Source organism: Leuresthes tenuis, unplaced genomic scaffold (genome assembly GCF_036924035.1).
Source record: "Leuresthes tenuis unplaced genomic scaffold, fLeuTen1.0.hap1 SCAF_15, whole genome shotgun sequence".
NCBI lineage: Eukaryota > Metazoa > Chordata > Actinopteri > Atheriniformes > Atherinopsidae > Leuresthes > Leuresthes tenuis.
In genome coordinates, this window is record NW_027325369.1 from 23,493,251 (window position 1) to 23,521,028 (window position 27,778).

The 27,778-nt window shown below is 40.2% G+C and overlaps 4 protein-coding genes across 7 annotated transcripts in view; 2 read left to right on the plus strand and 2 right to left on the minus strand.

Moving 5' to 3' along the window:
• The window catches only part of exoc5 (exocyst complex component 5), a 71,901-nt gene extending 65,386 nt beyond the window's left edge, over positions 1-6,515 (minus strand). Inside the window, exon 1 of the mRNA XM_072365660.1 lies at positions 6,504-6,515. The gene's annotated coding sequence lies outside the window, so the exon portion shown is untranslated. The remainder of the gene's footprint in view (positions 1-6,503) is intronic.
• On the plus strand, positions 1,235-17,344 carry pgfb (placental growth factor b). The gene is made up of 7 exons (XM_072365662.1): positions 1,235-1,584; positions 12,180-12,216; positions 13,388-13,584; positions 13,671-13,750; positions 15,744-15,773; positions 15,876-15,938; positions 16,027-17,344. Exons 1-7 carry the CDS (start codon positions 1,522-1,524, stop codon positions 16,046-16,048), a joined length of 492 nt encoding a protein of 163 aa, XP_072221763.1. The 5' UTR covers positions 1,235-1,521; the 3' UTR covers positions 16,049-17,344.
• Positions 17,345-18,468: 1,124 nt separating this feature from the next.
• Positions 18,469-24,784, plus strand: cipca (CLOCK-interacting pacemaker a). Of its 4 annotated transcripts, none has more exons than XM_072365426.1 (4): positions 18,469-18,590; positions 19,743-19,859; positions 20,500-20,669; positions 21,406-24,784. In XM_072365426.1, the coding sequence occupies exons 2-4, from the start codon at positions 19,754-19,756 to the stop codon at positions 22,195-22,197; spliced, it is 1,068 nt and encodes a 355-aa protein (XP_072221527.1). In that variant the 5' UTR covers positions 18,469-18,590; positions 19,743-19,753; the 3' UTR covers positions 22,198-24,784. The 4 variants fall into 4 exon arrangements, with proteins under 4 accessions (XP_072221527.1, XP_072221528.1, XP_072221529.1 ...); XM_072365427.1 differs by having other exon boundaries at positions 19,746-19,859; XM_072365428.1 differs by lacking the exon at positions 18,469-18,590 and adding an exon at positions 18,607-19,113.
• A 29-nt stretch (positions 24,785-24,813) lies between these two features.
• Positions 24,814-27,546, minus strand: zdhhc22 (zinc finger DHHC-type palmitoyltransferase 22). Its single transcript, XM_072365430.1, has 3 exons — positions 27,453-27,546; positions 26,080-26,637; positions 24,814-25,992 (listed from the first exon to the last, which is right to left on the minus strand). The coding sequence occupies exons 2-3, from the start codon at positions 26,633-26,635 to the stop codon at positions 25,715-25,717; spliced, it is 834 nt and encodes a 277-aa protein (XP_072221531.1). The 5' UTR covers positions 26,636-26,637; positions 27,453-27,546; the 3' UTR covers positions 24,814-25,714.
• Positions 27,547-27,778: the final 232 nt, after the last annotated feature.

A 27,778-nucleotide genomic window follows, 5' to 3' on the forward strand; every position in this document is an offset into this window, starting at 1 on the left:
TTGAACTGTGTCATTATAGTATTACATAATCTTTGTCTAAAAGCAAAAGTATCAGTTTCTTGCAGTATTGCAGCAATAAAATGGATAATTAGACAGCATGAACAAGAAGATTGATACGGTTTCAAAAACTTTCACTATTCAGACAACAGAAGCGCACAAAGAAAAGCGGTGAAAGTCTTAAACAAAATAATTGTGGAGTTCATTTCCCTGAAGAATCCACTTCGCTTTTGCTTCCATTCTGTCCTCTGAATTTCATAGACCATCCATCACTGCTATGTAGAGATACAGTTTAGTAAGAGACAACTGTGAATTTGCAACATAATTAGAGGAAATGTCTTTCATCGTCTCGGATTGTTTGCACTAACTGATGCTCTGGCAAAACTGGATAATGGGGCGGGGGTGTTCAAGTGTCTGAGATGTTTAGAAATGTTGCACTCCTGAGTGTGGTCTGTTCAATAGCAAAAGGCTGTGCAGCTATTCAGCGCCGCTGGAGGAATGTGTGGAAGCCCACAAGGAATCCTTTGGTTCCAGAGTTTCTGCAAACACAGAAGTCCAACACTGACGAGTAACTCTATGTGTCAACAGTAAAGGAATCTCCCTTTCTGTCTCAGAAAACTTGACTAAATAAGCCTCAGAGGAAAATCTCTTTGCACCCTGGAGCCTGCAATAAGTATACCATCCTTATCAAAAAAGATCTCTAAATGTTTTCATTACCTGAATTGCTCTTGTTGAATGTCCAAAGCGCTCAGATGTTGTCTCTCAGCAAGTATGTGTGTACTCTACAGTGTAAATCACCTGTGGTGTGTAGTCTGCAATTCCCAAAGAAAGCCTCGTCAGCAACGTCACAAACGCAATGATAACCATTTAGAGCATCACATAATTTACCGGTATACGTTGCAGTTTAGACAAGCTGTAAAATCTCATCAGCGACTTGTGTGAGGACAGGGAGGAAGACAGAGAAGGGGAGGAGATTTAAATGACCAGCTCGTGAAAAGGTAGTGTGGGGGCAATTAGACGCAAGTGTTTCTTTCTGCCGATTGGAGCTCAGAGCAGGACTGGAAACTGAAACTCACGGTGCAACTTCATGTATGTTTCTGAGGCGGATTCTCACTTGAAGATTCTGGACTGAACGAACTGCTTTTCACTCTTCTGACTGTGCTTTGTTTTGTTTTGTTTCTATCATATCTGGCATTTCCCTTCTCTTTAGAGAAATATTTAAAAGCTTTTTTTGTTGACAGTATAATTTTGTTGACTCACCACTTCCACTTTGTCTGCGGGGCTTATTCGTTAGTAAGCACAATCTTCATCAGGTTACACGCGGCAGCGGAGCTACGTGACTCCTCTCACTCACGGAGCAAAAAAACGGGGGCAGTTGACTTGGAAATTCCCGGTCGGGATCTTTTTTCTTTCCTGAGTGACCTAATTTGGAGAGTTTTGTTGGATTTTTTTCCCCCCTTTTGATTTTGTTTTAAGGTGTGCGTCGGGAGTCATCACCCACTCTCCGCGCGCACACATCTCGAAATGAAACCCAGTTTTGTCATCGAGACTGTGTTGGCGCTTTATCTGCTCTTCTCACCTGCTCAGGTATGTTGTTTCACACCTACTTCACACTGAGTTTCAATGCAAAATTATTCTTCCATTATCAAAATTTTACGCGTTGTTTGGGTCTTCTGTGTATGCAGCCTACTGTTGCAGTTGAAATAATTTGCAATTCTGTTTTAGGTTAAAATGTAACAGTCTTAGTTCAAAATGTATAAAGAGAAATGGAAAGAGTTATTGGAACCCAGTGATGTAATCTTTGATGTAAACACCGTCATACTGATTTGAATGTTTTTGGCGAAACTTACTAAGCTTATGATAACAGCTGCATCATAATTTAAAGGCAACAATTGTTCCTGTGTGATGAGACTTTCTATTTCTTCCTTCCAGTTACGTGAAGGAAACACAATGTTTGCCATGTCAGGGAAATTCTTCAGAAAACTTTAAAATTGTCTTTGTTCCAAATTTGCTGAAGTAGAGGAAGCAGGTCCTGCTGAGCTGCCCCAGAGTTAAAGCTTGTGGCAAAACCTTACAGTTTCATTTGCACCTGCAGAGTCCCTTCCTCTGTTTTTTTCCCCCCCTTTTTGTGTATAGCTTAATGGACACATGCGGCGTAAAGAATAACATCTATGAAGAAGAGCTGTGTATCTCTATAGAAATCTTTTGAAACTTATATTCAGGCCAGAGATATCACTGTCAGGCAATAGAGTATCAGTACAAAGCTTGTCTGTTCTCTATTGCCTGGCATTGACTTGTAGTCTTTTAATGAAAATCTGCCAGAAGAGGGCAAACTTGAAACTGAAGTGAGGGTTCATTCAAAGGCTTAAAGAGGATGTGCCACTGGACAGTGGGACATGTGCCACCAAATTGCTCCAGCTCTTCAGCCTATTCAGTTTCTGATTTCCTCCCAAGGTGGCCGAGGACTGGCAGTTGCCTCTCATGTTTAATGCAAAAGCCATTCCCTCATCTATTCACTGACACTGTCACACTTCATATGCTGCTGTTGCCTGTTGAATTTAGTAACAGTCCTTTGGCAGCCTGCAGGCCACTTATAGAAGTATTATACGCTGACTCAGTCAGACTCTCAGGGTTTGAAAAAGCTCCACGTCCCAACAGTTTCTCAAACTGGACACTTTGCAGCTGTTGCTAAATTGAGAGTGAGTGGGAGAGGCATGGGATCACCACATTTCCTCTAATCCTCATAATCAGCTCATGGCTTGCTTAGTCAAAACAGTAGTGACAAAACCCAGGGGCCTCAACATGCAGCCGGTTAAATGCCCCCTGCTGCCCAGAAGACTGATGGTAAATGTAAACAGTACAGTCCCGAAGATTCCACATCCATTCTGTCAGATCACTTTGAGTCTGCGAGGATCTGAAGTCTGGATCCTTCTTTAAGCCCACAGGTGTCGACAGCTATGTATCGAGAGGTCATCTGTGAATTAAAAACTAATCCTTCTCTATTCTTCCTTTACTGTAACTAACGTAGACCAAAATTGGCACAGCTGGAGTTTTCTGTCAGGAGTCTTGTGACCAAGACAGTCATTCGTGTCTGCTATGAAACATGGAGCGGCCAAGAGAGGGTGGGGCTGACTCCCAACTGTTTAATGATTTGGCTTTACTACAAGGGATTTATGAACGTCTCAGAGAGAGTATGTCTGTGTGTGAGAGTGTATACTCTTTCTTCTATATTCATGACTCAGACACTGGGAGCCAGCTGTACTTCTGGGGTTCAACAGCTTTGTGGGGACTGGAATGCTAGACCTCACAAGTTTAAAGGTGTGTTTTAGGGTGAGACTTTAGTTTTAGAGTGAGGCATTCATTTGTGATAGGATTAAGGTTGTGGGATAGGAAAAGCATTATGTCACTGGGAGGTTCCCATAAATTATACATAAAACAAGGATGTGTGTTTGTGTGTTCTTTAATGTGTGCTTTGCTTTTTTTTTTACAGCTGCTCTTGCGATGTGATTCCAACTTGGGTGTTTTGTTGGGAACACGATGTAGAGCAGGGTCGAGTCTGAAGTCACTAGGTTGAGTAGTTCTCATATTTTGGCCAAAAGTTGTCTTCTGTGAGCTCTTTACAAATTCCAAGTGCCTACGTTTAGAGAACATCAGTAAATTGTAGCATCTGCACAGATCAACACAAGTAAATTTACAACCTCTGGGAAACAGAGTGCAGTGAAATGTGGCCACAGATATAAAAACCATGACTCTCACCACATATGACCTGGTTCCTGTTCATTATGTCAAAGCAAGTAACTAGTAAAAGGCAAATTTTACTTTGGTCATTTAGACAACTACCAGTGTGATCATAAGCTCTGCTCCGTGAGCTCTCTTTATGAGTTCTGTGTTTAATATCTGCAGCAGTCGCTTCCTGTCTTCTTTTCAAAACAATGTCTGGAGTGACATAAATTTTGTCAGGGTGTACGCGGCCCCTCCCTGTATGACAGCTGGCGGGGCTGTAGTTCTCCCACAATCCTGAGCAGGATGAAACAGGTATCGAAAATGGATGGATGGATGGATGAGGCTGTCTTGGTGCATGCCATTTGAACTTGGAATTTCTGAGTTCCCAGTTGCAGAGTTCAATTGGACTTGCAAGTGGAACTTGGTCAGCTTGGATGGGACGTCATTTCTAGCTCTGTGTTACAACTTTTGAGGCAAAAAAAAAATGCAGCATTACACACCAAGATTTCGGTGGTTTCACTAACTTGTGCATGCAGTTGTCCGTTTGTGCATCTGCAGTGAAGCCCATACACTTTCACAACAACTTATTGCCTACTTGTGAAACATATGCATGTAGCCTGCATTTGAAGCTTTAAAGGCATGCCCATAAACGCCTGGAAGAGAAAATAACCTGGGATGCATTTTCCCATATGGCAGTCATTAGGATTATGTTCGTAACATGTTGTTTTACGTGATTTTTATTGTAGCATTGTGATTTGTTGTAGATTTCTAGTGACAACAGTCCGCTCTGTTGAAGTGTGCTTTGAATCATTCTTTTGAGGCTGTCCTGGTGAAATGAACTCTCTTGGTAGTGCAGCTCTTGTCTAAAGGTGGAAACACCTGGGTTTCCTCTCTGCACAATAGTGAACTTTTGGTCACCCTAATTCCGAGGCTGTCTAAAGGATGAGGTGTTATTTGCACATTCCTTTACACTATCCAGTCTCCTATTCTTTGTATTATTGATATTTCCTTTGCTTTGAAAAAAATTCTGTTACTGCAGTTTGTGTATGTGTTTTAACCACAGCAGCATGAATATCAGATGTTGCACTCTGCAGAAACACAGAGCTTTGCCAAAATCTACAATACCTGTTGCTTCCTGTCCATCTGACAAATTTCCCTTCATTACATTAACGCTCAAGGAACGCTCTATGCTCAAGTCTCCATTTCTTGCATTCTGATCGTGTGAGTAGTATGAAAGACGTTTTTATTTTCTTTGAACAGAGCCAAACCTGACTGGTATTAGTCAGCGAGAAGAAGTGGTACAATAGACTCACTTACTTGTGTCATGATATGAAATCCAGTCCAGGGAAAGGATTGTAGGCTTCTCTGGTATGCAATAATGAAATACTTTGTATTTGTTTTTTTAATACAGCATTTCTCTATAATAAAACTACAGAGACCAGATATCATTTAAATTTGTTTGACAGAGACTCATCCAAGCTAATATCACTGACCAAAGAAAGAAGGCGCTGCACTGCTGCTGCATCTGTGAGGACATGACGTTACACAGGTGCTTCCTTTACGTCATCATGACAGGCAGGACAATACTTGAGACTGACCATCTGTACCGCACACATGCGTCTGTGTTTGCTTTTTTTTTTTTTTTATGTTTAGCCAAGTCTGGATTGAATAGCCTTACCCGGTGAGGTGTTTCAGCTGCGTTTCATACGCAGCTTTAGTTTGTAAGACATCAAACAGATATTAAAAAGTCTAGCCCGGCTTCCCTCTGTGTCTCTGGCTCTTATATACTTACACATCTTCTTAGATCAGATAGCTACACATGAAACCATGTTTTGGTTGTGACCTGCTGACTGATAGGGCTCCTATTTGTGCTGTTGTGGTATTTCTCTCTAGTTGTAATGTCCCAGCCCAGGGGAGAGTTGCAATTGCAATCAGGAAATATGGATTTCTTCTTCCTCCTGTGGTGGAGGAGGAAGAGTAGCGGGGGTGCTTGGGGCAGCCGTCTACTCAGTGAGCTTTAATCTCCCATCTGGATGTAATTTACTGTGGTTTACAGAACAGCGTTTACTGTAATAGAGACCACAATTACCACCGGTCAGTCTTATCTCAAGACCTGTGCCGTGTGTGCATGTGTATGCTTGCGGACGGGGAGCACCGTTTACACAGCGGTTGTGTGTGTTTGTGTCTGTATCTTCGGGGAGACATTTGTACATGTATTAATGGAGTTATACAGAGGAAATGGTGTTTATCTAAATCAAAATTTATGTGGACCCTTACCTCTTCTCTGTCACTTGACCCCATTTTATGGTTTGTTTGTTTACAGAGTTTTTCAAAACTTATAAAAATTAACAAGAAAGCCTGATTGTTTTAAATTAGACCACAATTACTTTTAAAGGTACAATTGTGATTATAAAGGATGCAGTAATCTTTATCTTGAATAATGGACTCCTGGATGAGTTGTTTTAAATGTTTACATACTGAGAAATAGTTGTGTTTTGCTTAGATCCACTTGCATGTCTACGCATTAAATAAACTAGAACTTTGACATGGTTCACATGTTCGCACAAAGAATGAACATAGAAAAGGGGCTGAAGATGGTCCATACTGTACAAAAACTGAAGTGTAAAAATGAGACATTTTTGTTCTCTAGTAATCTCGGTTCCACGCTTTCACAGACGGAAGCCTTTTCTCAGGCACTATGCTAGGATTTTGGGATTTCACTGCACCAAGCCAAAGTAGTGTGTTCAAAATGAAACTATAAGACTGCAACTTGTTGTTGTTACACTTAATAAACATTGTGTTCTCAGAGGTAAAATTGGGCCAGTCACCAAGCTCCACCTCTTCATATCCAACATGAGACTTCCTGGAACTCTGCTTTATCTCCTTTATCATCATAGCAACTCCTACACAGTTCTTCAAATCTGCTTTTAGAAGTTTTCCAAATTATAGGCTAAACAATTATAGGCTAACACAGTCACTGAATTAGCAATGAAATTCCAACTAATATGCCAGAAGCTCTCAAAATCATTATATATGATTGGGCTTCATTAACTTTATTAAATATCTATCTTTTACACAGCAGTAATATCAGTATGTGTGTCTCAAAATTGCTACTTCAGGGGTTTGAATCTGCATGATAGCCCAGCTATGGATATGTTTGTTGTAGCACATTTGCTACATGCTCTGCTGAGGTTTGTTGGTGTTTTGGAAGCAGTCTGTGATCACAAGTCCTGACCTGACCACCCTGGAGACCCAGCTGGATACTGTCTGTCCTGCAATGGTGCTGCTGTGGTTGTGGGTTCACCTGCCTTGTGTATACAAAACAGAGCCTGGTTTTCTTTTTTAAGGTGGAGAATAGATACTGTGACCCTCAGGCCCCATGAGAGGCCTAAGAGTTAGTGCCACGGTCATGGTGTTGATGACGTGGAATCTGGTTTGCAATAAAGGGTGGAAGAGGAAGATCAGTGCAGCTCTGCTTCTCACTGTCAAGCTGCCTCTGTTTGTATTCACTTGCTCTGCTTTAGTGCTTTCTCCCCTGTGTGGTCTGCTGAGTCAAACTTCAGTCAAACCAAATGCAGGATGCCTCTGCGCTGCCTTTATGCATGCTCAAAATCACAAATTCAGTAGACAAAGATTACTAACAACAAATCTGTATGTTATCCCTGGACTGTTCATCCAATTGTCACTCACAACATAGGGCAAAGTTTCACTGACACTGATGTCCACTATAGTTTGAATCATTAAGAACCAGAGTTTAGAGAACTGAGGAAGGGATTTCCCTGGACTTTACCAGTCCACTTTACAGTAGTTCTGAAGTAAGAACACAACGCCGCTGACTTTTTCTAAATATAGTTTACTGAAACAACTCAATCGCATGACAGAACATGTAATTAAGTTGATCCACAGATAAAAAGTTGCAATTTTACCGTGATGGCTCAACAACTGTTCAATGACAAAATTTTCCTGAGTCAGTTCCTTACAAAGACGCCGTTTGTATGACCACTGTATGACATTCATTGTCTGGAAACACCTCGCCAAGTAATGACATTGTCTCCCTTTGTGATGACTTTAATGTTACATCTTGTTACACGCCCATGCCTTGACAGCTTGACATGTCACAATGTAAAAGTTTGATATATTGATTTAGCCACAAATGCTTATAAGGAGGAAAAATGTGGTGGTGGGAGGTGTTAGTATGTGGACGTGTATGCAAGACATCATGCCCTTTTCCACAGAATGTTTTCTACAGTCCTTCACTTCCGTACTTTGCTTTCACTCGCAGAATGAGAGTTATGAGGCTTAGGAGTCAACAATACATGGTTAGGGTTAGAAATAATATACGTGGCAAAGGCTTGCACCTCTTTCTGTTTATTGGTTGGGATTCTTCATGTCATGTTGATGCTGCCCAACAGCAAACAGCAGCCAGGAGATATGCTGGCATCTCACTGTTTTGAACCATGGCACTTTGTGACACTTCTATGCTTTGGGGATGTGGACAAACATACTTGTTACACGTTTTCTGGTGAGACCGAGTTGACTGTGACTCTGTCAGTCACGAGACTCAGTCTCACTAAAGTGATTAACACAAAAGACTTTCCAGTTTGTCAAACAGTTATCTGTTATCCACGCATCATAGTGCTATGCTGGATATGTTTTGTCTGTAAGTAAATATATGTGGTTTAAATTTTTCAGTGTTACGCATCAAGACTTAATCTTTAAAGACCTATACCATTGATAGATGGGTAGCTATTTTAACCATGGGTGGCAGCAGAGACTTCTGAGGGATAAAACTAAATCTGCAGATACTATATATACAAATCTATCCTTCCAAATGAACCCAGTCACTGAACAACAAATATGCCCAGAGTTCTTACAAAGTGCATTGTGGAAATTAAATTCTTAATTAAGCCAATTTTCTTATTATTCAACTTACAGTTGACAGCTATGGCTATGCCTTGTCAACCACAAGAACTAAGACCCAAAACCCCAAGCAGTGTGGGAAATAACACCTCTAAATGATTTCAATATCAATCAACTGCTTTTGGGAGGCGTCAACAACATATTTATTGCTATTATTTATTGATTTCTGGTCATTATTCTGCTTCTCACATAATATATTTGAGATTTAAACCCTGACTTGAAATGAAAGTGTTTTATTATAATTAAGTCCTCCGTGAGAAAGCTTTCACTTCAAATTCTTGGCAAGCAAAACATGCCTCACCCACTGGCTCTGTTCTGTAATCTGGTGGAGAAAAAAAGTTGATTAGCCTTATATGGCAAAGAACTGTCTCCAGTTGATTTACCGTACTACATTTCTCAATATTTTCTATTTCCCCATTAAAAATGTATTGTGGAATATGATGGCTGGTATCCTAATCATTTGGGCAAATTGCCATGGTACCTGCTCTTGAATTGACCATTACCTCATCCCCTGCTTGACCCTGAAAGTTGAAAGATCCTTTAACCATTAAGCTGGTTCCCAATCATGTTTAAGTTTTGCTCCCTACGCATGCTGCCCCTCCTCTGACAGACAGGGTAAGCAAGGGGGTTAAAGATGATGCTGTTCAGCTGTGTGGGACTGAAGAGTAATGAGGCTTGGGGCCTCTGTTGCCTGACAGCAGGAGCCCAAGGACTCAGCGGGTCGTCTGATCTGACCCAGAGTACAGCATAAACTTTAGGGTGGCTTTACAATCAAGCATGTGGAACCTAATGTCAGTTATATTTCCATTATAACTGCAACGGAGAGTTTAATCTGTACTTACAGGAAGAATAAAGGTGCACATGCTTCTAAAAAAAAAAAAAAAAAAGTCAAACTGAAAGCTTTTTATGACACAGCTACGTTATCAAAGAGAAGTGGGTTATGTACTAAATCAACCCTGCTGAACATGCAGTGAGAGCTCTGTAAGTAAGTGATGGTTCATGGATCATTTTCAAGTTAAAGTTGTAAAAAGAAAAGAAAACAGTTACAGGTTACAATTCAGCTCATTATCAGTTTGACAGGATGACTTAACACGCTTAAAAAAATAAATAAATCTGTGGGCTTTTTAATCGTATGATCATTTCTAAATTACCCCAAAGATTTACGGACAAATGACAGTGACTGTTAGCCTTCATTTTTGCTCCATGACAAATTGCATACAACATGGATCTGTGCAACATATTACGGTACTCATCATTCAAACACAAAGTTTCACATACAAATTTAATTCACTCAGTGTTTCAGTGTGAGCAATTATGATTTAGGGTTTGTGGAACATGTGGATTTTTCTTGACCCATCTGTTAGAAGATTATTTGACATCCCTCTGCAGCTGAAAAAGTAATCAAGTCCAAAACTAGATGTTTTAATCTGTGTATGGCATGAAAGCTGTTTGACCAACACAGCGAGGGAGCAGGATTTTTTTTTGTATTGAACTATGCGGCATACAAGAAAGAAAACTGAGTTTGTTTGTCTGTGTTTCATGTTAAAAGCTGTTTTTTCCATTAATTAGTTTTTAAATGTCTGCAGCCGTTTTTGTCATTTGCAAAAACCAGATGTTGCCCATACATGAAAAGATTGAGGCAGAAACTAAACAGATTCAGGTTCATATTCAGGTTTTGGTTTGACTTTTTTTGTTGTTGTTGTTTCTTTTAGGAGAAGTTTAATTTATTGTCTGGTCATGTCCAGTTTGTTTGTGAAGCCCTTAATCACATTTAGTCTCAAAGGTTTTAACACCCACATTAGGAAAACAATAAATGAAAGAGACACATTGCAATGTCAGAGCTTCACAGAGGACAGGCAAAACTACATTAAAAAGCTCATCAGGGAATGAAGTGAAAAAAATCTCAGTTCTCAGAAACTGATCCAGCTTCTGGGATGTGATCGTCAACATAATTTGTAATTTACAGATGTAAAATGCGTCTCCGTTCCACATGAGCTCAAACACCCTAAGTCACCATTAATCACACAGCTGACACTGTAAGTGCATGAGGAGGAGGGAATGTCTACGTGAGGATTCTCAGGCAGCTTTTCTGGGCAGCTCGCTCCTCTGCTCTCAACAACAGGAGGTGTCAAAGATGTTAGCTCGTCATATCAAACCTCAACCCAGGACTGAGGTTAGAAAACCTTTCCTATCTCAGCTCACTCTGAACAGCAAGTACCAACAAATCTTTGGGATGTTGAGTAAACTTATAGACAGGCAAAAGTGAGCAGGTCTTATGTCGATTGAAACCCAAGAAAGGTTTATTTTATCGGTCTGCTGTTGCTTTAGAGAATAAAGGATGATCAATGCCCCACCGAGTGGAACTGATGTTTAACAATAACTTAAACTGAACTGTGACTTTCCCATGCTGTTTATATAAAATATTCTGCAAGTGGAGCTCACACCCTGCTGTGTTTTTGTGCAGCAGACACAGTTCAATGAACGCCACTCTATAGAACATCGCTGCTGTCAGAAGAACAGCTGTACGTGTTGGCCAGATGACAAGCCACTTTGAAAAAGGCGGAGATGCCTCAGCAGTTATCCTAACTCAGGGAGGACTAAGTGAGCCTAAATGACTGATTAGAAGCTGTTGTACATTTATGATTTCCACAGAGTCTGTGACAAAGTGTTTTGTGCAGGAAAGAAGACAGATCACTGCCAAACGCACAAACTTGACTGACACATTTTTCTCAGTAACATTGAATCAGGACATTCCTTATAAATGACATTACTTGGGAAAAAAAAACTAAAATAGCTGAGTGTTGCGGTCTGCTGACAGATGCTATACTCATCCGCAAACTAATTTTGGTTCATAACAGGAAGAGGATGCACTTTTGCAATGGACAGATGGTGTAAAACATAACAGTCTCGATTGCTATCATTTCAGAAAGTCCTTGTCTGCCCATCTGCTATTACATAACAACAAAATGTCCAATTATCCGCGTGCATTCTGACGGTTTTACACTATAAATGATCAGGCTCGTGCCACAGAAAAACTGAAATCTAACTCCAGCGATGAGGGGACATTGCGGAAGCAGGTTGTCTGCCGCCTCTCCTGCGCTTCTGCCGGAGGGTATTTTATCAAACAAAGATTTCCCTTCCTGAGATGGAGTCAACCAGAGGTTTTGTGTTTTCCCAGGCGAATGAGAAATTCACTCTGTTTATCATGGGTTGATGGGAAAAACTCAAGACGGAGGGGGAAACCATCAATGGGAAAATAAATACAGAGCTGAATCTTACACCACAGGAAACAGGTTTTGAACCTAAACAGTTGGGCACACAGAAGAACGTGACACATATATGTAAGAGACTGGATCTGCTGCTTGTCAAAAAGACTTGTCCACTGCAGGTTTTTTTTCTTTTTAAAAGACGTGTTTGTCCACTTTACTGCTTTGTAGTTCCAACTGTCACCACCAGAGGACACACATACAAGGCTGAAGCTGTCTCTGTTTTGAAGAGACAATATTAATGTTGTCAACACAACTTTGTTTATTTTGCAGAGTCTACCTTCGTCAATCCCAAACAGCACAATGGAAGGTAAGAATTTCTGCTTTCTTTATTTCTGAAATCTTCTGTAAGTGCTTCTACAGCTGATGAACTTTACTCCAAATGAAGGAGCTCTATTACTATTTTGTAACAGTACATTTACAGTTTGCGTTGTTTAGATTAGAGTCTGGAGGATGCCAGTCCTGACAAACCACATTTCAACATCGGTGTATTCCTTCGTGTTTGTCATGCGTTGTTGAGAAATATAAATGACTGAAGCCAAATATGTTGGCTGTCAGTCAGTGAATTTCTGGATTTACAGAATATCAGGGCATGTCTGAGCTTGAAGAGATTGCTCAACTGCTGACCTTCCCTTACATCCTTTTCCTCCCTCACATCACGATAAATTAATGCTGCCAAAAGAGAAATAAAGTGAATGTTAAAGACTTGTTGAACGCCCAGCCAAAGAAAATTGGGAAGACAGAAAAGAAAAGGCCAGATAAGCAAAAGACATACAGTAAACTCAAAGAATAGTGACTGGACAGTCAACTGTCCCATTGCGTTGTACAACATTACAGTTCACAACCTCATATCCCATCGAAGATGCTTCCCCAGCCATCTCCTTCCAGTCTGTCTGCTTTTATAAACAGCTGTTGTGGTATCAGGCTCCAAATGGTGACCCCTGGGGGTCACTGCAGTCCCAGAGGTGCCTGCGGGGCAACTCAGCTCCAGCTCCAGCAGGGTTCTGTTCATGGCCATGTTTCCAGTGTTTGTTTTCTCTTCTTTCTCTGCTTGGCTATAGTCGTCCCTGTTCTTCCCCCACAGCAACTGGAACACTTTCACACATGTACTCCCACAGGAAAGCGTACTGTACATTATACAAACATTTTTTCTTCAAAATGAAAACAGGATACACTCTGGCGTATCAGAACTGCTTTAGGTTTCTCTGTACATCACTTAGACATGCCATTATTGCAATAGGGAGGTAATTACTGATTCTGTTTGTTTAAAAATGCATTATAAGTGTGCAGTTTATTTCAAGTTCATGTTTTAGTTTAGCTCTTCTAAGTAAGCTTCATAAACATCTTTCTATGTGCAAACTCAAAGCAAATGCACTCTGCTTGTCTTACATCTGCACCGTAATGACAAAAAAAGATCTCTTATAGAAGTAAGTTTGCTGGTTTGCAGCTCCTCAGCTTCAGTCTCCTGCTCTCATTCATAGTGTTAAATTTTCAAGAAGTGTGGGGTCGCAGCTTCTGTCGGACCATTGAGAAGCTGGTGGAGGTGGTGCAGGAATATCCGACAGAGGTGGAGCACATCTACAGCCCCTCCTGTGTGCCCCTAGTGAGGTGTGCTGGCTGCTGTGGGGATGAGAACCTGGAGTGCCATCCCACCAGAACCACAAATGTCACCATGCAGGTAAGATGAGGGGACATATGTAGCTGTATGTGATCCATTCTTGTTTGCACTGCTTCTTATGATAATTCTAAATAATGTACCCCCAGCTGTTGAAAATCAGGCCATCAGAGCCAGGTCAAGAATATGTTGAGATGACGTTTCTGGAGCATCAGACATGTGAATGTAGGTAAGAAAACAAGAAAACAGGTTTTAAAAAAGCCTTCATTTTTGCCATTGTATACTGAAGTATAGAAATAGAAGCTTTGTCTCCTAGACTTTATGTTTTTATATATAGTGAAATGTTTTTGATAAATTTATCTACCTAGTCACAAAATGGGGATCTGCAAATTGTTTAATTTATATTCTACAATGCTTGTTTTGACCAATCTAATACCCGCTCATAGTGACTGATACATGCTTTAAGACCATCACTGGTGAAAATAAACCTAAGACATTCTTTTTGCTTGAAGACATATCGTGAGTTAAACACGTGGCCAAGACTGTGTGGTTTCCACGTTGAAACTGCGGTGTACCAATGGCAGTCTCAAAATTACAGATTCAAACAACCAGGGCTTCATACGTGGCTAACTAAACTAAGAGACCAGTCCATCACCATACTGGCTGGAACCAAATTATTTCTGGATGGTGACTGCATGGGAACAAGGTTTATCTTAACAAAAGTATTTAGCAACACCTCATGTAGAAATGGAAGACACGTTATTTCTGTATTCACTTGTTTAATCTGGATCTGTCATAGTTAATAACACACACTGAGTAACCCAGTAGTGCAGACACACAACGTGAAGTAGAGCCACTTAGTCAGGAGAGAGGCACAAAAGGAGAAGCAGAATCGATAAAGAGAGCAGCAATACCACAGTAGAGACTCTTATTGTAATGAAATGAGCTCACACAAATAATGTACAGCTGAATGGAGCCTGAAAATCCAGCACGAGAAAAACACATGGAGCTGATTATAGAAAGTAGAGGCAGATGATGAGGATTATTATTTTATACCAGTCTTGTTATTTGTCACAACCTGGCTCAGGGATTCTGACAAAAAAAATGGGAAAGAAAATAACAGTACAAATTACGTATCATCTATAAAAACCAGTATAAAGATTAGAACATGTCAGTGGAGTCAGTAAAATTAATATGGATGAGTGAGTATGGTATAGTGTACATATTGTGTGATAAACCAAAGAAAATGTCACCAAACAAAAACAATAAAAGAGGTCAGGCCCTGAGAAGGAGAGCAGAGAGAATACCACATAAGATGCTGGAACTTATATAACCTTTAGAGCTCCAGTCCCAGATGCTCCACCTCATTCTGGATGCTCCAATCAGTTAAAAGAATCAGCTCATATCTCAAATAGAAACAATGTGCTGCGTACTGTTGCAAAAAAAGCTTTCCAGCAAGCATTAAACTGCTAAAATAGAAACTTAAACATCTGTGACGAACTTTTAATTTAACTTTTAATGTAAAAGTATCTGTTTTCATGTGTACTCCTTCAATCAACAGACTAGGCAATTTCTTGCACCAGAAGAAGACCTAAGGCATAAAGTGCTAGGTGGAGACTATTTGCATATAATAGATCCCCAAACAATATTATTATTATTATTATATTATTTCAGGCATTAAGGGATTACTTATAAAGAAAAAAATATCCATATGTAATTTCATTTAAAGGCAATACAAAAATAGTTTCTATGTGTTTAGGGAATGTCCAGAGAAATACATTGATGTTGGGGAAGTTGGGAAGACTGTTGGGTTGATGCCTGTCCCAGCTGGCATTGGGAATGATGCCAGTGTCAGTGGACAAGTGACCAGACAATCACTGGGCTCAGTCAGAAACAGAACTAGCAGTTTAGAGTCACCACTTACCCTACTGTATGTGTCTCTTGACTGTGGGAGGAAGATGAAACACTGGGAGAAAAGCAAATTAGACACTGGGAGAACAAGCAAACTCCACAGTAAAAGGCTCTACTCCACCAGCAGATTCAAATCGGTGTTTACTGGCAGGAATCAGTGTTGCACTACCAGTGAACACAATCCAGCAATACAGTAAAACACATTTATGATATATGAATGTAAATTCTAGGAGACTGGGTTGGCATTTACATTGACTGTTCAGTTAAATTGCACTTGAATTCTGTAATTTATTTAAACTTTTTCTCTTCAGAATCAGGAAACCTATTGTGAAGGTTCAAAGGTAAGAACTTGATTTGTAATATCAGTATGTCAGTATTGAGATCTTTGACTTTTTTTATATATATAGAATGTTGGCTTGTGGATAATTTTGTTTAATATGTAGGAGAAGGCTAAGAGGAAGAGGAAGAAAGAGAAAGGAGAGACAAAAAACAAAAGACTGTGAAAGGTAATGTCACAGTGTGAGTGAGGAAAAAGTTCCACTAGCTGTCCTTTAATGCCGTTAACGGTGTGATATTCTTTCCTGTGCGCTATAGGTGCCAGATCCCTCGCAGGTAACTGCAGTGGCGACCCAACTCCCTGTTGCAGTGTGGCTCACTATGTATTCCCAGCCCAGCAGCAGCAACAAGAGTCTCCTCCACTCAATCATCAAAACTGTGTCGGCAGTCAGAGACTCAGACAGCTGGGTTGATTTGCTGACATGCTCTCCCACTGACGGGCAGGGCACTTGTAGTAACAAGGTTCAACAGAAAGTGCGTTTTGATTGATGGAAACACTGCTTTTACACACCTGACACAATGGACATCCCTGGGAGCCAGTGCAATGTAGAACAGAACAGACTGATGATTACATTTTATACTAGATATTACTGTCAGTTATTTTAAATTGTCAATTTCGTTGGTATTTAAAGGTGGTTACACATGATAAAAATCTATATTTATTGATACAGCTGAATATAGTTGGACCAGCTAAAAGTTTTGATATCCTTTGCTGCAACATTATGAAGAACACGTTGTCTTGTCATATTGGTATCTGTTGGACTGAATGTGCAGTTTCTCTGCACATGCAATAATGAAATGTCTCCCTCTGGTGTTTAAGAACTCAGTGTTTAAAACCGAGTAGTCAGTCAAAAGGAATCACAATGGCAGTGTTTCGAAGTCCTCTACTTATCATTTATGACAGTAATGATCCCATGATAATAATTTATGTATAAATCCTCAATTTCTTAACACCACATGAAAAGATGGAAGATAAACTGTTTGATTTTTAATTTCACTACCAAGTAACAGTTTGTATATGTGAATTGGTCAAATCGAAATTTTCTAACAAAACAAACATCACATGTAATCTAGTCCTTGTCTACTGTGAACATATTAGCAGTTTAAAAGACAGATATGTTCCAAATGAGTAGCTCCAGCTCTGGCTTGAGTCTGATCCATTAAACAACTATTCACACCCCAAAGTGATTTATATTTTAATATTCAGTACACTTTTTCAGTAGTCATGTGGTATTGATGCCTGTTAAAGTTGATCATTTGGGATTTCAAGGTTCTCAGATATATGTTAATAAGTGTCAGATAAGTGTTTCTCTGCTCTGTGCAGTGATCACCCTGGTAACACAAGACTCCCATAATCCCACACAGCAGGTGACTTCCTCTGTTTTTGGAAACACGGCATCATGGAAGGGATCAATTGATGTAGTTATGTAAAACGATGTCCTTTTTTTTAGATTTGTTTTTCTACATGTACCACACAAAGAAAATCTATGAAAATGTACAAATTTACGTTTTGACTGTTTTAGTGTTTTAACTTCTTTTAAATATTTATTTTGTAATAAAATTCTTAAGGCTGACAGATAGTTTTATGTGATTATTTAACTGAATACCGCCTCATGCAATTACTACCACTGAGTCATGATAGATGGTCATTTACATGCGATCTGAACAACATAATCAGATGGCAAAAATAAGATCACAACAGACAAAACGTGTAGTTAGACTTTATTCAAATCCTGAGGGATCATTCGATTACTGTTTTAATACATCAAAAGCAATGGAGTACATCTTCAGATTAAGTCAGGCTTGACCAGTTCTAAATGCTGGATATGTATCACGATAATCTCACATTGCAAATTTTGCTAAAATGACTTTGAAATAATAGATTTTTTATGGATGATTCAGATTTTCATCCTTTTAATTTATACCAGAAGTAGAAAAGGACCATTTTGACTTGTCTTAAGTCTAGACATCCTTTAATTGAAAATAATATTACACAAATGCTAAGGAAAAGACACTTACGACACCTTCCACTGCTTCTACTTTAAGGGTAATCTGGACAAGCTGTTAGCAGTGAATGATGCTTTTAGTTGCTCTGAAAATGTTAAACGATGTCCAGAGAGGAAAACAAGAATGTTACTGAAACTAAAACTTTTGAGGCATTATTCCTTTTTTAAGTGGTGCAATACCAAAAGTGTTGGCAACTTCAAAAGTAAACGATTTTCAGTCGATTTTCAATAATTGAATGGATCAATTTCCGTCTTTGTTTCATTTCTTCACATTCTCACATATTGATATTTTTATCGTTTATCACTGATGTGAACTATGTTCACAATACATTATTCAAGCTAATGTATACCAACTTCATGATAAGCCTGTAGAGGCGCTCCTTGTCCATCCTCTTTCTGATAGTAAAGAAAAAAGAAAACACTGAGTTGACCCGTTTCCCTGACAACCTATAAGCACTGTCACGTTGAAACGGATATTTGAGCCCTCTGGGATGTCTTACAGGGACGTGTTGCTCGTTTAAAACCGCTTCAAACACTACTAAGCTACATTTTCTTACATCTTTCTCGACGATAGACACTGTGAAGCCCCTGATTTGTTTAGACAGACTCTCAGTGTCCAAGTGCATACATCAAGGCGTTTGCCCGTAAGACACTACAACGGTCACAATAGTACCTCTACCGCATGAACAACGTTACCAGGCGTAGTTAACGTTAGCTGGGCTAGAGTCGAGTGTCAAGTATAGTGCAACAGTACGACGACAGTAAGCTTGGATGCAACTATAATCAGATATTAGTTTTCAAGTTTGCAGCTTATTGGTAAGGGTTGCAAAATCAATAATACTAGCCAGATAGTGAGTTGATTTTCTCCTAAAGATCTTGTTTTCAAGTGTAAATCTGGAGTCATTAGCGTCTTTAAGCTAACTGTGCTAGCGGCGAATGAGGGCAAACAGTAAACATGGAAAAGTACTGTCTGTCGTGAATACATTTGGCAACTTGTGTTGTATTCGACATTTTGTTTCTGCAGTAGCTTGGTTGCCTAATTAATTTAAAGTTATTCATTGTAGAGTGAGTAGCATGTAGCAAACACGGACGACTGACACTGCGCACGTAAACAACTGTATTAGCAGCAGTTAAGTTCTAGACAGCTCTGGCTCACCGCACTTGATATCTAATGTCTGCTCTGAGTTACTTGTCTGAGTTACTTCTTTTCTTTTGTTATTATGGTGAAAGACACGTCTTACACGTACTCTGTAAACATCGTGATTCTGGGAGGTTGACTGGGCCTTCAACGATCAGCTGAGGACTGTAATGGGGACAATTTTAATAACGACGTAATCGAGTTAGTGTTGCGCTGTTAAGGTGTTTCACCCGTTTAATGACTTGTTGTGCACAACCATATCCCTTTTGATGGAGCGTGTACACGTGTGTTGGGCAAAATAAAAAGCATTTAAGTTCAACGTTGTTTAATTTAGTATCCCGGAACAAAGTTTAGGCCCTGACGCGATGTGTAATTACTACATTCCCTAATATTCAAAATATTTCAAGAGGGACTTTCTGATAAAACTTTCTGAATGGGCGTATTTATACCACAGCTATCATACTGCCTTTCACTAAAACTTTTCAAGTAGAGTAATTGGGCTAATGGCACTGATCTACTGACCCATCATTGCAAAGATATAGATAGATCATTTATATAAGCATAGATTGAATAGTATCATAGTTCGTTAACAGTTCTTCTTTAAGACTAAAATTGTGATTGTGTAAATAAAGGACAGGTAACACTTTGTTTAAAGTGTATTTTCACTTTCTCTGTCTCAGATGGACTCAGTATTAGATGCCTACCACCTTAAAGTCCTGCACTTTCCCTGGCACATCTGAAATCAGAGTTAAAGCTGATATTCTTGCTAAATTCAGACAGTTCGATGGGATTTCATTTTAAATTGTTCTTGTTTTGTTTTGTTTTTCAAGGAGATACCATCATGAGTGGTTTTAGGAGACCAGATCCACACAGGAAGCCGGCGTTTGCCAGGACACCACAATTTGGGAAATCCAGATATGACCTGGAGCGAGATTCAGGCTTCTCAGGTTTGTAAAAATGCTTTACAGCAGTGGACCTTTTTGAACTGTGTTTGTTCATGACACATTATACAATAAAAGTGACTACACTCCTTCGCCATGTCACTTAAATGTCAAATGATTGAAAATCGTGTCATCTCTCCATCATATCTTTGTTGGAAAATGGAGCATTTATTTCCAAATTTTTTTATTCACAAAAAACATGGGGAAAAAAAGAAAAAGAAACACCTTTGGAGTTAGTGAAAGAGGATATTGTCACTTAAGTTGTACACTTTGTGTTCATTTTGACAGTGATAATGCCAATATGGTATATTTCTTGACCTGGATGTATATAATTAGCATTTGACATGCATCAGCAATTGACTATGAACAAAGCCATCCCTTATCAAATCTGGAGATCTAGGTCACATTCTCTATGTGGGCTATTCTCTACTGGGGATGACCTGTATTTATATGATGAAGACTGACCTGGATTTGGTGTAGCCCTCCTCATTAAGTTGATGATATCCTCTTCCTTTGGCTTTGAGATGCCTATCTACATCTGCCAGTGTTTATAGTTTAATGTTCTGCCTCACTGCACACAACAAGAAGATAAATCTCTGTCCTTTAAAACATGAGGAGACCCATATGCCTGTCCTCTCATCGTCAGACGCCAGCTCCGAGTACCTCAGTGCAGTCGAGGTGACTGACTCAGAAGACACAGGAAAGAATGGGTCAATAGTCAGCCAGGAACAAACTGGTCAGCATGTGGCTGTGGTGGGAGGCTCATACCCTGGATTGTCCCCAATGATCATCATGAACAACTTTGTCTTAAAGCAGGTAAGATGCAGTGATACACTGCAGGTGCGGCTCTGCTTAGCACCAATTATTGTTTAACCTCCTCCTGACTTTAAGGGTGTGTCGCACTTGCTAATAAACTAGTAACATCTATAGGCAAGGGCCCGTTTAATCACTTTTGAGAGGATTTTGTTGCCCGCAAAACATGTTGACCAAAATGCAATCTACACACCAACAAGTGATTACCTGAATTCATCTTGTGTCTAAGCCTGGATATCACTTGTCCATGACTGAAATATCCGCTGGCTACACAATAGAAATCCAGAAATATTTGCCCTAGTTCCTGCGATTGCACAACAGCCAATGGGTTTCGAGAGGATAAAAGTAGCAGTTAGTCTTTTCCCCTCCTCACTCTGACTCTGTGTTTTTCTGCTCTTATAAAGTTTTTTTTTATCTCAGTTCATGAGCACTTGACTTGCAGTTATAGATGAGTTACCACGTGAAATGTTTGCATTTCTTCTTATTTATTAAATAAATAGTAAATCAATTATTTTTATTTAATTCTATTTTGGCCTAAATCCTCATCTTATGATGATTCTGACTAGATTAGTCGTGGGATTTTATGGCAATTAGGGATTAAAGTTCCCTCAGTTAAATTGTAAATATGTAGGTTACAAAATTTGGATAAATCTTTTTTCTTTTGTATGTAAAATAACTACTGTGTTGCTATTGTATTATAAATTATAACGTGTTCTCAAATATAATATTTTTTCTCTAGCCATCCTCTACAGTTCCAGCAGAAAAACAGTGGAGTTTTCCTTCCCCCCTGGAAGTGATGCCCCAATCACAGGTGGTTCTCCTCCAACCAATGGTATCAAATGGCAGCAGCAGCAGCAGCAGCAGCTCTCCAAAAACTGGCTCAGACAATACGCGACAGTCAAAAAGCTACAAGCCCATCCTCAAGTCATATCCCAGAATCGCCCCGCACCCTGTTGCCGCACCCACTAAGAGGGTGGGATCCTTGAGGGTGAGGACGAGCGCATCATCAGGATATGAGCAACGACTGAGGAGACACCATCATGGCCACAGGCCCTACAGCTCCCGAAGCCCGCTGCCAGCACTGCAGATGCCACCTCAAACCATCTCCAGCTTCGAAGCATCAGCCAACCAACCACAAGCAGCTGAGAGTCCAGAGCAGCTGCCTGTCAAGTCCCTGACCCCACAAGCAGGAACCAGCTATCTGCCCTCTTACACAGATGAATTTAGGACGCTGACCGATGACAACATCGAGGATGCCATCTCCATGAACAATAACAAGCTGAAGCGTTTCAGCAATACCTACAACATTCTCAACAAGTCTGGTTTGCTGGGGATTACAATGCGCACAAAGCAGCTGATCAAGGAGAACAAGCGCACCCAGGGCCAGCTGCACCAGCTTCAGGAGCAAACGGCTCTTTTGCTGGAGGCTCTGAGCAGCGGGGACCCGCAGCTCTGGACAAAACTCCAGCTCTCTCTGCAGGACACAGAAAAGGAACAGTGGGGGGCTAAAGCTCAGACAGTCCGAGCATGAGTCTGTGTACATAACCAGCATTTCTAAATCTGGCTGCAGGAGAATCAATCAGGATGTCACAAGATGCGTTACTGAAAGTGGGGAAGAAAAAAAAAAATCGTTGTGGTAGAACAGAGCTAAGCTTTCACCCATATACCAGGGTGTGGGTGTAAATCATTTTACACGCAAAGGTCAGGAAGGTAGAAACATTTTAAACGGCAGGTTTGACATGAACCTAAAGCTCGGCCAGTGTTATGACGCGGGAGTTTAGAAGCATGCTTGTATTTCAAACCCTTGCCTATAATTTATTTGTTTGCCTCTGCTATTGCAAAATAGCAAGTATCACTTGCAATAGGGCTCTGGCTTCTGTGTCAAACGCCTAATCAACGCACGAAGAAACACGGGGGGGGGGGGCTTAATATTACGATTGTGGAGTTAGGTGAACAGAATTTGTTCCAGATCAAATAGGAAACGTTTAGAGAACCTGATGTCTTATCGAGCATCTTTAGTAAACAGGTCGATGTCCTGTCTGTTTTTACTATATACGTTGTATTTTAAATAAAGTTCAATGGCCAGTGGCCTTTTTTTGTTACAGACAGCTTGTGTTCGCAACCTGTGGCACGATTACGTTAGGAGACCTGAAGGCTGGTTTAGTTTAAAGAGAAACAAAAAACAGACAACATATCAAACAATGAAACCAGAGGAATGTTTTTCATTCAAGAAATATACAGACATTTCAAATTTGTATGGCAGCAACATGCTTAAAAAAAAGCTGGGACTGGGATGGGTTTACTACTGAGCTGTAATCCGCGTGCACTCGTGCACCCCAGGGCAATCACAGATGCTGCTTTTTGAACTGTGAGGCAGTGTCTCTTTTCTCTTTTGCCTTCCATGAATTTAAAATCGATTTGTCAGGCCAGAGGAAGGTTTTCCTCACTGTATCTGAAATGGACTTGGGCCCAGAGAAGGCATCAGAATCATCATCAGAGTCTCGTTTCGTATAAACTTTATTTTTTCCTCGCATGGTGGAGTTATGACTTGCATTGGGGCGGCTGTGGCTCCAAAAAAATCAGAAGGTTGGTTTGATTCCCAGCTCCCCGGAGGACAGGTTTAAGTGTCCTTGTGCAAGACACTTAACCCAATTTTGCCTCTGATGCGTCCGTCGGTGTGTGAAAGTGTGTTTGTGAGAATTAAAAGCACTTTGTAGCCCGTAACACTAAGATGTGCCGTGTGTGTTAATGGGTGAATGCAGCTTGTAGTGTAAAAGCACTTTAAGTGACTCGCAAAGCTCTATATGAGTACAGTCCATTTAGCATTTGTAGGCACGGCGGCAAATTGGTTTTCAGGTGTGTCCCTGAGCCCATGCAGTTATTTCCAATTCAGTATCATGCTGCCTGAGGGCCCAAAGATGATGGCTGTCTCCTGTATTTAGAGCTTTTTCCAGATGAACCATAGATGACAAAATCCCCGAGTTATTTTTGTCAAATCCCTGCTTCAGCGTCAGCCTACCTGAGTGTTGTCGCCCGGTGTTTTTTGTCCCCCAGCAGACATTGCAGACATGCTGCTGCCTTCAAATTCAAAATGAGGTCAGTTTTTGACTTGTTGCCTATTTTTGATTAAATACAGAGTACAAGGATTTGCGAATCATTTTGTTACTTTTGTTCATATTTACGCAGAGTTGCAGCTTTTTTTTTGCAAAGAGGTTATTCATCTTCTGATTTGGTGTCAGTATCATTTATTTGTAGGAATGTTTGTGACGGAGACTAAAGAGATGTCAGTAATCCAAATAAGACGGTTAGTCTGCCAGTTATTGGTACCGCACTTCAAAAGTGAAGTTTGCTTCTGTTTTTTTAATTTGAATTTTTTTTAAAAAGCTGCTTGTGGGCACTGTGTGCATAGAAATGTAGCAAGTGAGGTGCTGTAGCCATGTTATTGTCTTGCCTTTGGATCGGTTCCTGCCATCTTCATTCTTACTGTAGTTGAACGCGTTAATATGGTGTAAAATTAATGGAGATAAGAGCTACATGTTTAGTTTAACATCGCAGACTGTTGCACTTTGGTCACACGATTACTGACTTGTTTAACGGAATTAGCGTCGTGTCTTGATGAAATAATGTGAATATAAATGTTTATCTGGACGCCCGTGCCTTTCGAGTATGTTCGTGTTTTTACATTGTATTCATGCTTGATCAGCTTGTGTTTCCATATTTCTTTCTAACGGTCACGTGGAGAAAAGTTGAATGTACTTAAGGGTTTCCAAAGATTTATTATTCCTTTTTGAAATTGGTAAAACAGACCTTTGGTCTGGTGAGAAAATGTTTGAATTGTTAAGTCTGTTTCTATTTATTTTAGCAGCAGCACTACTGGTACAATGTGTTTTAATCATCATGTCTGGGAAGTAAGGAATAGTTCAATCTGCCTTGATGTTGGAAGGGAGGGTGGAGATAATTCTATTAAAGAGATGTCTTTGTTTGCCTGCTATTGTAAAGTGTGCTTTCTGTGTTTTTGTCTTCATCAAAGATCATTTAATTAAACTGTCGAAGGCAATTTCCTCTCTCACTTTTCCGGCTGAGGTTGTTTCATTATTAAAGATGAAAAGTAAACACTTTGTGTGATTTTAGGTACTTTTATTGTGATCGACAAATTGACAAAACTGTCTCCAAAAGTATATATTTCGAACCATTTTTCACATCATGTCCCAAACGTCAGCAGCTGTAGCCGCAGCAGAGAATTGAAAAAGTCTTTACTATGACTATTATCAGCAGTGGAGAGAATACCTCATCTTTGCGGTCATCTATAAGCATGTTAGACATGACCTTATGGCACATTGTGAATAATACCCTGGATAATACTTCACATTTCCCCCTGACCGTTCTTATAAAGAAGTTCAACTACTGCACCCTGTTAAAACCATGAGTCACTTGAGTTTGAGCAGAAAACATCATCTGGCTCAACGTGAAATAGCAAACTGTCTGAACAGTGTGGCAGTTTATGCTGCAGTCGTGCTGTATTTTCCTCATCTGATAGCCCTTAACATTAGAGTGAAAACTACACTTGGTTTCTTGGATGTCACATGTAGCATTCGATAAGGATTTGTGGAAAAGCAATGCACTTTGATGGATAATCTCAGAGCACCACATGGTACAGGCTATCATATATTACAAAGCTATGAAGGCAAGTAAAAGCTATCCCTTTAATTACTGTGCGAGCATTTAAAAATAATTGATTTAAATCTGCTGGATGTCCAAAATGACCAACTTGTCTGAAGTTGAAGATTGAACAACACAAGGCTAAATGAGTAAATGTTTTTTATCTTAATATTGCCTTTTAGAAAGCTGCTTAAAGGGTACAGGTATATCTATGCATGTATTTTGTATTGCTTGTATGGCTCCTGTATTTAATGTGTGCCGTTGGCTAACTATGCTATGGATTCATTTAAACACCATGAAGCCCCCATGTAATATTTCAAATTAATTATGAATTATTATGTGCCACTTTGTTTGACCTCTGAGGGCCTCTTACTATAACTGGTTCTGGCTCAGTCCTGTTTATGTCCATCTGTGTCTTCAGAGCACGTCTCAACAGTCTGCAGAGGCAGGATTAGGCCGAGGATCCAGTGGGTGCCAAAAACATCCTTTAGGTTGGCTCTCCAGGGGCTGCGGTTCTCCACAAGTTCCCCTCTCTGCATCTGACACCAGGTCTGACCCCGGGCAACCAGCAGCACCTGCTGGCAACAGAAGCCTGCACACACCAGGCCAATGCCCAGCCACACATACAGCATCAGCACCAGGAACAACTGCAAGCCCGAGATTGTTCCTGTAAGGGGACGTTTATAAAGATTAGATTAAAGCTTAAGCAAGGCAGCAAGTGTGGTACTTCATCAGCTTTGATTGGAAAACTCACCTGTGAAGAAGTAACCTGTGGAGAGGGGAAGGAGGGTCAGGAAGGTCAGTGGGTTCTCAAAGGAGATGGAGTACTCCACTGTCAGAAAGGCAACACCGAGAACCAAAGAGTACAAACATGTGCATGATGTGTAGATGCAGAACATGATGAAGTTGCGCATGTTTTTGTTGCCGATGCAGTTTCCAGTGAAAAAACAGTGGTGGTCCCTCTTGAGAATAACTTTTCTGCACAGTTTGCAGAAGTGACGGCCGTTCAGGAGGTAGTGAGCGTCTACTTTGTCTGAGCAGTGTGGCGAACACACCGGAATCACAGTCTCGTTGGCACTCTCAGCTGTATATCTGATAGTCATTATGTAATTCCCCAACGCGTTGAACATCAAGAAGAGAAACACGACTGTATGAAGAACTGTAGACCCCCTCAGCGATGTGTCTGGATTAGGGAAGATGGTTGGGATGAAGAGGCAAAAGTGCAAGATGAAGGTGACTGCTGTGGCCATGAAGAAGTATGCAGGCGCTACAACGTTGAGCAGTCTCAGCTTTAACATTCTGGTGAACATATCTGTGTGAAAGTGAAGAAAAAGAAGTTCACAGCATCATTGGGAAGTAACCAAGTAACAAACTAGTTAATATATATGCAAAACACATGATCTACTTAGAAAGCCTTGTTGTCAAGGCATCAAGGAAAATTACTTTCTGTTCCAAATATTGTTTATATCTTCAAGGTAAAAGATAATCTAATTATAAAAACAGAATAGGACTTATTCAAAATAAGTATCTTTACTCTCCTTTTTTTCAGAAAATACCTCTACTTGAGGTACAAATGTGAACTCCGAGCTTTTATTTGTAATAGAATAATATTTCAGGTAATAAGCCTACAGCAAATGGTAGAAGAACAAAGAGGGCACAGAGACGTTTCGGCTGATAATAACTAACATGGAGTATCTGGAAAATTTTTCAGTGATGAGAAAACAAGTCTGCTGATGAGAAAAACTCATTTCTGAGCAAATTAGGGTCTGGAGACTCTCGGGGACCACTGAGAATACCAAGAATATCTTATTCTCATCTCAGTGATCTCCTTAAGTACAGCAGTTCCAAATGAGCAAATCAGAGGATATCACGCCACAAAAAACAAGGCAGGAGCTCCCATAGACTAAAACTTTAAACCTACATTTTCAGCCCCTTTTCAACAGTGAACACATATAGAGACTATTCTAATACTTAAGGCCGATGCACGTGCTGCTGGACGGCATTAATCGCATGTATTTCCCCTCCGTCATTGTCTTCTGTTTACTTAAAATTGAGGTATCGGTGCCGACAATGCCGTCAATCAACTGATGCCCAGTACTTCATCTCCATGGTGACGCAGCTTCCTACCTGCAGATGTCAGGGAGCGGAGGAGCTGTCCTTTCAGCACCACGGAGTCTCGGCTCGGAGCCAGGCAGCCTCTTTCAAACGCAGACAACAAGGTGTCTTTAAGCCACATTGACGATTTTCCATCGCTGGGGTATCCACTCACTTGTGTACCGCCGCCTGCTGGTCCGGATGCGTCGTGTTTAAAAAAAAAAATCTATTTGCCTTTTCATTTTTTGACCAATTTAAACTAGATCATATGTAAATTCGCCGAGAATGTATTACTATTTCGGCTTAATTATTGGTCATATTTTTTGACTATGTCAATCTCTTGTGGGCATCTTATAATA